This window comes from Orycteropus afer, unplaced genomic scaffold (assembly GCF_000298275.1).
Source record: "Orycteropus afer afer isolate SDZICR_OR568_19922 unplaced genomic scaffold, OryAfe1.0 scaffold00488, whole genome shotgun sequence".
Classification (NCBI taxonomy): Eukaryota; Metazoa; Chordata; class Mammalia; order Tubulidentata; family Orycteropodidae; genus Orycteropus; species Orycteropus afer.
The window spans coordinates 865,016-874,969 of NW_006922075.1; the positions used below are offsets into that span (position 1 = coordinate 865,016).

General features: G+C 43.0%; 1 protein-coding gene across 1 annotated transcript in view; it reads left to right on the top strand.

Moving 5' to 3' along the window:
• Window positions 1-6,534: 6,534 nt before the first annotated feature.
• The window catches only part of LRP6 (LDL receptor related protein 6), a 255,064-nt gene continuing 251,644 nt past the window's right edge, over window positions 6,535-9,954 (top strand). The window contains exons 1-2 of the mRNA XM_042782839.1: window positions 6,535-6,608; window positions 9,042-9,136. Of these exons, the coding sequence (XP_042638773.1) occupies window positions 6,535-6,608; window positions 9,042-9,136 (169 nt within the window). The remainder of the gene's footprint in view (window positions 6,609-9,041; window positions 9,137-9,954) is intronic.

Below are 9,954 nucleotides of genomic sequence, written 5' to 3' on the forward strand. Positions count from 1 at the left end.
ATGGAGGGATGGACACAGGGAAGAGGTAACTATCGGGAGGAAGTGGGAGGGGAACTGTTTCATTGTGGTAAATTGTAGTCAATGTCATGAGACAAAACATATGTGAACTGCCATATGGAAAGTGAATTTGCTCTGTAAATTTTCTCCCAAATCACAATTTAAAAAAAACAAAAAACCTTAATTTTTAGAAAGTCCCAGTCATCTAGTTTCTCTTCTGCTGTCTGTGCATTTTGGGTTATGCTTGATAGCCTATTTATGTCTTAAACTAGGGCCCCTAAGTTTGCCCCTATTTTTTCTTTGATGAGCTTTATAGTTTTAGATTTCACATTTAAGTCCTTGATCCATCTGGAGTTAGTTTTTATGTATAATGTGAGGTATGGATCTTGTTTCATTTTTCTGCAAATAGATATCCAGTTTTGCCAGCACCATTTGTTAAAGAGACTATCACTTCCCCATTTAATGGATTTCGGCCCTTTGTCAAAGATCAGCTTTCCATAGGTGGATGGGTCTATTTTTGGGTTCTCAATTCTATCCCACTGGTCTATGTGTCTGTTGTTGTACCAATACCATGCCGTTTTGACTACTGTGGCTGTATAATAGGTTTTGAGATCTGGGAATGTGAGACATCCTACTTTGTTCTTCTTCAGTAGTGCTTTGCTTATCCAAGGTGTCTTTCATTTCCACATGAAATTAGGGATAGGTTTTCCATGTCCTTAAAGAATGCTGACGGAATCTGGTTTGGGATTTCATTGAATGTATAGGTTGCTTTGGGTAGTACTGACATTTTCACAATGTTTGGTCTTCCTATCCACGAGTGTGGTATGTTCTTCATTTATGTAGATCTCTTACAGTTTCTTATACTAATGTTTTGTAGTTTTCTTTGTATAGGTCTTTTGTGTCCCTGGTAAGATTTATCTTCAAGTATTTTATCTTTTTGGTAGCTATTGCAAATTATTGTTTTCCTTTTTTCTTTTTCAGAGATTTCTTTGTTGATGTAGAGGAATCCAACTGATTTTTTTGTGTTGATTTTGTATCCTGTCACTATGCTGAATCTTTCAATTAGTTGCAGTGGTTTCCTTGCTGAGTCTCTGTATGGGATCATATTATCTGCAAATAGGGACAATTTTTTTTTTAATTTGTTTTATTTTTTATTGTGATTTGGGTGAAATTTTACAGAGGAAATTCATTTTCCACACAATAGTTCAAACACATGTTGTTTCTTGATATTGACTGCAATTCCCGTAATGTAACAGCTGTCTTCCCACTTCCTCACCCTGGTTAGCTTTCCCTGTGTCCTTCTTTCCTTTGCATTCCTGCTGAGTATCTCACTGTGCCCTTCTGATCTCCCATGGTTTATTGTTCTAAGGAGTGTACCTACCTGGTGTAAATATTACCTTATATGCCTGTCTATTGTTTGGCTAGAAGCCATGGAGTGAGTTCAATTGCAGGCCTGAATGGTGACTAGGAGCCTTAGTCTCAGGGGTTTCAGGGCAATAAACCTTGTCATTTTTTTGTGTGATTTTGAGTTTTGTTCTGCATTTTTCTACCGCTCTATCCACAATCTCCTATTTTGACCCCTTTCTGAGTGGTTGACAGTGTTAGCTGGGCATCATTTAGTTCTTCTGGTCTCAGGATCATCACATACACTGAGGTTCACATGCTCCACTAGTTCCTTGGACTAATTGTTTCCATGTGCCTTCTTTGCTCCAGACAAGGAGAGACTAATTGTTGCATCTGAAATGGGTACTTGCAAGATTTTAAGACCCCAGTTGCTATTCACCAAAGTAGGATGTAGAACAATGTTTTTGTGTAGTATGTTATGCCAGTTGAGCTTGATGTCCCCCGTCATCATGGTCCTGAGTCCAAAGGCCCTACAACTTGCTCTCTGAGGGTGGTTGGCTGTGGTTAAGAAATTATTGTAACTTTGCTCTGTTAGCTCTATTGTATATATGGACATCCTTATGGCACATATAAATACCTATGTAGAAATAATGTGTGTGAAACTTATATATGGTCATGGGGATAATTCCTTTTGCCTAGCCATACCTGATCATTTAGCCTGTCTACCTACGTGTCCACCTGTAGATTAATGTTTGTTATTTCTGCTAATGCAGCACTGTGTATATAAAAGTGTTTATCTTTGTTATCTGTACTTCTTGTGCACGTCTCCATGTCTTCCTTTTCTTTAGTGTTACTGTGCTGGTAGCTTTCTTTTGGTATATTGCCTTTCCCTTCACTCAATTCAATACTTGTGTTACCTGTCCAGCAATTTTCCTTCCCCTTCCTTCTCATCCCTGGTAACCAACAAAGAAAGTTTCCCTTCATTTGTAAACCTTTCCTTGACTTTTTATAATGGTACACTCATAGAATTTTTATCCTTCTGTGATTGACTTATTTCACTCAGCATAATGTCCTCCAAGCATATCCATGTTTTGTGGATTCTTCATTATTCTGTAGTTTAATCAAATGCACCACACTTAGTTTTCTCATCTGTAAAATGGAGGTAACACCTCCCCCAGACTTCTTCTTGTTAGGTGCCATCAAGTCAGTTCCAACTCATAATGACACTATGTACAATATAATGAAACACTGCTGACTTCCATAGGGTGTCTATGAGTCAGAATCAATTCAGTGGCAGTGGGTTTGGTTTTGGTATCTGCTTACAGAAGTATATTTGTTTCCAAGGCTGTAAATCTTTATGGAAGTAGATTGCCTCATCTTCCTCTGATGGGTAGCCGCTGATGGGTTTGAACAATTCAACAGTATTCCATTGTGTGTCTGTATCATAGTTTGGTTATCCATTCCTCCACTGATGGTCACTTAAGTTGTTTCCATCTCTGCCAAATAGAGATAGTTTTACTTCTTCTTTACCAGTGTGAATGCCTTCTCTTTCTTGCCTTATTGCCCTGGCTAGGACTTCTAATACAATGTTGAAATGAAATGGTGATAGAGGTCATCCTTGTCTTGTTCCAGTTGGCAAGGGAATGATTTCCGTCTCGCCATTGAGAATAATGCTAGCTGTTGGTTTTGCACATATGCCCTTTATTATGTTGAGGAATTTCTCTTCTATTGCTATTGAGCCATGGTATTTTCAATAGCCTCATATGTATGTGAAAAGTGGACAGTGAATAAGGAAGTATGAATTCATACCTTTTTATTGTGGTGTGTTGTTGTTGTTATGTGCCGTCGAGTCGGACCTGACTCATGGCAACCCCTCTGTGGGTTTCCGAGGCAGTATCACTATGGAAATAGATTGCCCAAACTTCCTTCTGAGGAGTGGCTGGTGGCTTTGAACCACCAGCCTTCTGTTAGCAGTCAGGTACCTTAGGCACTACTCTACTAGAGCTCCTGTATTATGCTATTGGTGTTGAATATTGAATATAGCACAGACTGCCAGAGAAGGAACAAATCTGTCTTGGAACTCATACAGCCAGAATGTTTCTTAGAAGGGTGGATGGTGAGACTTCGTCTCATGTACTTTGGACATGTTATCAGGATGGACTAGTTCCTGAATAAGGACATCATGTTTGGTAAAGTAGAAACCAACAAAACCAAACCCATTTCCAGTGAGTCAATTCTGACTCACAGTGACCCTATAGGGGAGAGTAGACTGCCCCATGGGGTTTCCAAGACTGTAAATCTTTATGGAAGCAGATTGCCTCATCTTTCTCCTGCAGAGTGGCTGTTGGCTTCCACCCATTTACCTTTTGTTTAGCAGCCAAATGCTTTAACCACTGCACCACCAGAGCTCCTTTGGTAAAGTTGTTGTTGTTGTTATTATGTGCCATCGAGTTGTCTCCGACTCATAGCGACCCCTCCTTGGGTTTCCGAGGCAGTATCTCTACAGAAGTAGATTGCCCCATCTTCCTTCTGAGGAGTGGCTGGTGGGTTTGAACCGCCAACCTTCTGGTTAGCAGTCAAGTGCCTTAGGCACTACGCCACTGGAGCTCCCTTTGGTAAAGTAGAGGTCAGCAAAAAACATGAAGGTCATCAAGAGATGGATTGAAAGAAACAGTGGCTGTAACAATGGCCTTAAACATAGCAAAGATTGTCAAAATGGCACAGGTCCCAGCAGTGTTTCATTTGTGTTGTACATAGTGTCATTATGAGTTGGAACTGACTTGAGGGCATCTAACAAGAAGAAGCCTGGGGGAGGTGTAATCTCCATTTTATAGATGAGAAAACTGAGTGTGGTGTGTTCAATTATCTTGCCACAGGTTGTACATTTAGTAACTCGTAAGGATTGGGAGCTCTGGTAGCGTAGTGGCTAAGGCACTTGACTGCTAACCAGAAGGCTGGCGGTTCAAATCCACCAGCCACTCCTCGGAAGGAAGATGGGGCAATCTACTTCCGTAGTGATACTGCCTCGGAAACCCAAGGAGGGGTCACTATGAGTCGGGTCCGACTCGATGGCACATAACAACAACAACAACAAGGTTTGGATACTAACCTATGTCTAATTCCAAAACTCATACTTTCCCCATTTCATCATGGTGTCCCTAGAGCCTCACTAGCTTTACAGTAGTTCATCTCCAGGCTATTGCTGAAAAACCTGTCTCTCAGTTATCTGTTCTGACAAGGCCAGAGTACAAAATCTGTGGAGTTCTGACATGGCTCTTGGAGCAAAGTAATTGAAGTCAGTGGTAGCTAGACATTTTCAGGTGAATTTAGGAAGAAATGATTTGGTTGTTTTTGCCCTTCTTACAAGGAGCTCTGGTGGCATTAGCTGCTAACCAAAAGATTAAGCCACTCTGTGGAAATACGATGAGGCAGTCTGCTTCCCTAAAGATTCACAGCCTTGGGAACTCTATGGGGCAGGTCCAGTCTGTCCCATAGGGTTGCTATGAGTTGGAATCAACTCAGTGGCAGTGGTTTTGGTTTTGGTTTTGGTATCTGCTTACAGAAGTGTATTGGTTTTCAAGGCTGTAAATGTTTACAGAAGTAGATTGCCTCATCTTTCTCCAGTGGCCCAAATGATGGGTTTTAACCGGTGCCCTTCTGTTTAGCAGTGAAATGTCTTACCCACTACACTACCAGAGCTCCTTTTGGTTAGAGCAGAGTGTCTTAAATCAAAAGACCTGGGTTCAGGTTCATTTACTACTTGAGTGGCTTTGGGTTGTCATTGAACCCCTCAAGGTCTCATTTTCCTCCTCTGTGCAATGAAAGTAATAGTGACAAAACCTGTCCTTCCGGGTTAGTTTTGGGTGTCAAATCTGATAATGTGTGTGCAAGCACTCAGTGAACTCCAGTGTCACTGAGATATTAGTAACGTTGTGGAGTAGCTCCATTTCCTAGTCCACCTGCCCGCAGGTAAGGGCGTGTGACAGCTGGGCTGATGCACCTGATGGCTTCATTAAGGTTAACTCTTCGCGTGCCTCTGCCAAGACAGAGCCTACCACGTGATTTCAAAGGGGGGCGTCTCGGTCATTATTTCTGAAGCCCAGAAATAATGTAGCCGATTGCAAAACCAGTCAGTGTCTGAGATTCCGAGGATCCTTTCCTCTCCAAACTTAGAACTGATCATCGAAGCATGCCACACATTGATTATTAAATGCAACCTGTAAAATCTCAAGTATTGTCCTGTCGAATTGTTCCTTTGCTCTGTCTTAGGTACTGACGCATTTTTCTTGGAATTTTATCTGCCAGTTTAGGAGTCTTTACTACTTGTCCACCTAACTGGGGTCAGTCTCTGTTTCTAGGAAAACACGAGAAAAAAAATCTGTTTTTATGTTGTCGTTTAAACATCCTTCACACAGATTCACGTTAAAACTGGTTAAACCAGCATTACAGTTTTTATTTTCGGGCGGGGGGGCATAGAGATGCTTAAACCGATTTCCAATCCCGAAGGCTGAGCTCATCCTCGCGTGATGGGATCTGTTGTGGCTCTTGGAGCGTGCACGTTTGGATACGTCGCCTCCCCCCTCCCCCCCGTCCCCAGCGCTAAGGATCCTTCAGCTTGGATACCAAACTCCACCTGGTTTGGCCGGCGACCGCCGCACAAAGGGCCCGGCAAGCGGCGGTCCGGCCGAGCCGCATAAAGTAGTCCCGACCACGCCGGCTCCAATGTTGTTCGACGTCGCTTCACGCCCTCCGCAAGGAGGGACGAAGCAGCCCGCCCGGGAAAGAATCCCATCGGAATGCGCCTCCAGGCAGTTTTCCCCTTTCGGCCGCGGCCTTGTGAGTTCACCTCTGCCCACCGGGTAAATCTCCTGGGGTCTCAAAGTGGAGGCTGTGCGCGCGGCCCCCTACTACCATGCATTCCTGTACCCGGGGTAGCTCATTCGCGCGCAGGGAGACGGTGGCGGTAATAAGTGTAGGCAGAGCCGACCGTATCCCTGCGCCTCTGCGCGAAAGGAAAAGGCTGAATGAGGCACTGCGCGGGGAAAGCCGGGCGCCGGGGGAGGAGGCGGCGGGATGGAAGCAGACGCTGGCGTCGCGCAAGTCCGCGGCAGAGCGGCGCGGTAGGGAGGGCGGTGGCGGCGTGCGCGGAGCCTTGACGTGCCCCTTTCTTCTCCTTCTGGAAAGCTGGGAAGCATGAGCGTGCAGATCTGCCGCTGCGGCGGCTGCCCCGGCTTGTCGCCTCCCCCTCTTCTGGCCGCCCCTCGCCGGTGAGCGAAGAGAACGCGAGAAAGGAAGATGGGGGCCGTCTTGAGGAGCCTCTTGGCCTGCAGTTTCTGTGTGCTCCTGAGAGGTGGGACGAGTAAGAGGACGGGAAAGTTGACGGGATTTTGGGGGAGATGGCCTTGTTTTGTGTGCGTGGGGGAGAGGGGAGAGAAGGAGGGAGGAAAAGGGAAGAGGAGCAAGGAGAGGCCTGGTGGTAGAGAAAGAAAAAGGGGCCTGGGAGAAGGGGCTGTGCGCCCCGCCTGGCCACAATGCAGACCCCTGCCTAGGCTTCCGGGTCTTCTCTGGTCAAATCTAAGCCTCAGCCAAGGCTGCTTGTCTTGGTGATCCCCTGAAGCCCCATTTCCCCGGTTCTTTCAGAATGACTGAGTGTGTTCCTCTCTGTCTGGAGTCATCAAAAAAAGGGTCTTTGTACATCTTTTGGTTTTTGAAATGTTTGAACCCAAGGTGTTTTCTCCCCAAAGCCCCCACCTTTCCCGTGTCTCTTAGGTGAACTTTTAGAGCCCACTTATTTTTCCAGGCCTTGTTAAAACTAATAATTTGCTTCCGTTTGGGATATAATGATCCTGGGTGAGAGCACAGTTGGAAAGTGACTCCGGGGTTATAGGTCGAACATATTAGCATTGGGAGTCTTCTGAACTTCAGTCTATAATAAAACATAAACGTTACCCTTTCACCCCTGGTATTCAGGGCTTGCCCCTATTTTCGGAGCATGCAAGTGTTCACTTGGCACTACATGGGAAAGTGATTCTTGTGTGAAGGGGTCTGTCCTGGGACCTAAGTTATCATTTGCTGATCACCCCTGGGAAGTGCTTGGCACTTTGGCAAATAATAGTATTTGCTCGTCTAGATACTTTGCTCCTAGAAACGTGTAAATGGAATGGCCCTGTGGTATTTCGAATTGGCCTGCAAAGCTGACACATGTGCTGTGACTTTATTTTGTGACAGTCAGTACACAGAGCTTTCTGAGTGGCTCACAAGATTTTCGATAGCTCTTCTCAAACTTAGTAGTGTTGAAATGATGAGTTTGATGGCTCTTGAGCATTTACAACAAGAGTACTGATGGATGCAATGGCTTGTAGCTTTGGTTGGTATTGTCACTTGTGTTTGTGGTCAGTTCTTTTCAGGTATGGGGCCTCTTGAGTCTAGGGAGATTTTTAGCTATAATTTAACAAGCCAAACTTTTGTTAAACCAAAAACCAACCCAAACTCACTGTGGTCCAGTCGTATCCCACTCATAGTGACCCCTCCTTGGGTGTCTGAGGCAGTATCACTACGGAAGTAGATTGCCCAGTCTTTCTCCTGAGGAGTGGCTGGTGGGTTTGAACTTCCAGCCTTCTGGTTAGCAGTCAGATGCCTTAGGCACAATGCCACCAGAGTTAAACTTTTGTTGTTGTTGTTGGTTGTTTGCCGTCGAGTCGTCCCCGACTCATAGCGACCCAAAACTTACTGAAGTTTACAGAACCTGAGAGTAACTAATGTTTTATGCTGTAAATATGAGAGGCCATTTGTCCATATATTTATTTTGGTGATCAGTGTTTTTGAGGAGGAATTTTGCCCTTACTTACTTTAGCATCATTGTTACTTTTACATACTGTATCTATTTAATAATTGTGACTCATTGTGAGCATATTCCAAACTATCCATTTCCACATGTAAACAAACTCCAGAATGATAGTAGTCATTTAATTTTCAAGGCAGAGCATTTAATACAGTGTACATGCGAGGTTGAGTAAGTATATATTCTATTATATATATTCTCTGTTGAGAGGATTTTGCTGTAGCTGTAAGAAACAATTGTATTTGAAAGGATGAATATATATCTATATACATACGTATGTAATGTATATATATGTATTTTTTTTTTTAATTAGAAAGAATGTTAATAGATTTAACAAATATGAGAGCCAACTGGTTAGAATCTTGGAGAAATCTACATCTGTAACCCAGGATACTTGTTGCCCCATTGTATTTCTTGGAGGGGAAGGGTGTGATTTAAATGATGTTTGTTTATTTTAATACCAGGTTTGAGCCCAGGGTTGGGTTTGTTCATCACTGGAGTTTAGATAGGTTGCACTTGAAGTAATATGTTTTGAACTGTGGTATTATGTAACAAGATTTAGAAGAAGTAATAGTTTAAATTGCCTCATTTCTACTGGCAAAGAAAGTTTCCAAAGTGGATTTCTCATTTTAAATGTAGCATAATAATGGGATAAGATGGTCTTTGAATTTAATTGTACTTAACCGTGAGTACATATTTGAACTAAAATTGTCTTTTGATGTAAAAGATTTTTGTTGATAATTTAGATGCTTTTCACTTCTTGCTAAATCTCTGTTACAATAGAGATACTTAGCCAATCTTGGACTCCAGGCAACAAAAGGTGATTAATTTGTGGTATTAAGGTCATGTTTCTTCACAGAACACTTGGAGTTTTAACATCGAGAAGATCGGGGCAAAAGATTCTGGGAGTCCTTTTCCCCTGTAGTCCTGTTAAATCAGTAGTTGAAAGCCAGGGTACAAAGCTGCACGTAGTCCCTAGCATCAGGTGGCAAAGGTAATGGAAATATTTGGGGATTTCAATATTAAAATCTTGAGTTTAAAGTCCAGGCATCACTTCTTAATAGCTATGTGATTCTGGTCTAGTTAGCCAGTTTTTCTCGATCTCAGTTTCTTTACCTGTACTATGTGGGTAACAGTAATTACCTATTTCGCAGGGTGCTGAAAGTATTAAATGAAGTAATGAATGTAAAGTGCATTGCAAGTGTTATTTTTGGTTATAGTTTTTGGTGGACGTACCCCCACATTTTGGGTATTTGAGATTGAATTTCTATTAAGAAAAACCCAAACCAAATCCATTGCTGTTGAATTGATTCTGATTCACAGTGACCCTGTAGGACAGAGTAGACTGCCTCATTAGGGTTTCCAAGGCTGTAAATCTATGGAAGTACAATGCCATGTCTTTCTCCTGCTGAGTGGCTGGTGGGTTCAAACTGGTCAACAGTATGGTTAGCAGCTGAGCGCTGAACCACTGTACCACCAGGGTTCCTTTTATTTAGTATGAGATTCATGAATCCTTAAGGTAAGAAGGATCTTGATCATTCTGGTCTGATCTCTTCATTTACAAAGTGGGAAACTCAGATTCAGAGAGATCATAACTTGATCAACCAAACCAAAATCAAACGCGTTGCCTTGAATTGAATTCAACTTATGGCAGCCCCATATGTTACAGCATAGTATTGCTCTGTAGCATTTTCTTTGTTGTAGTCTTAATGGAAGCAGATCACCAGGCTTTCTTCTGCAGTTTGAATTGCTAACCTTTAGGTAAGTAGTTG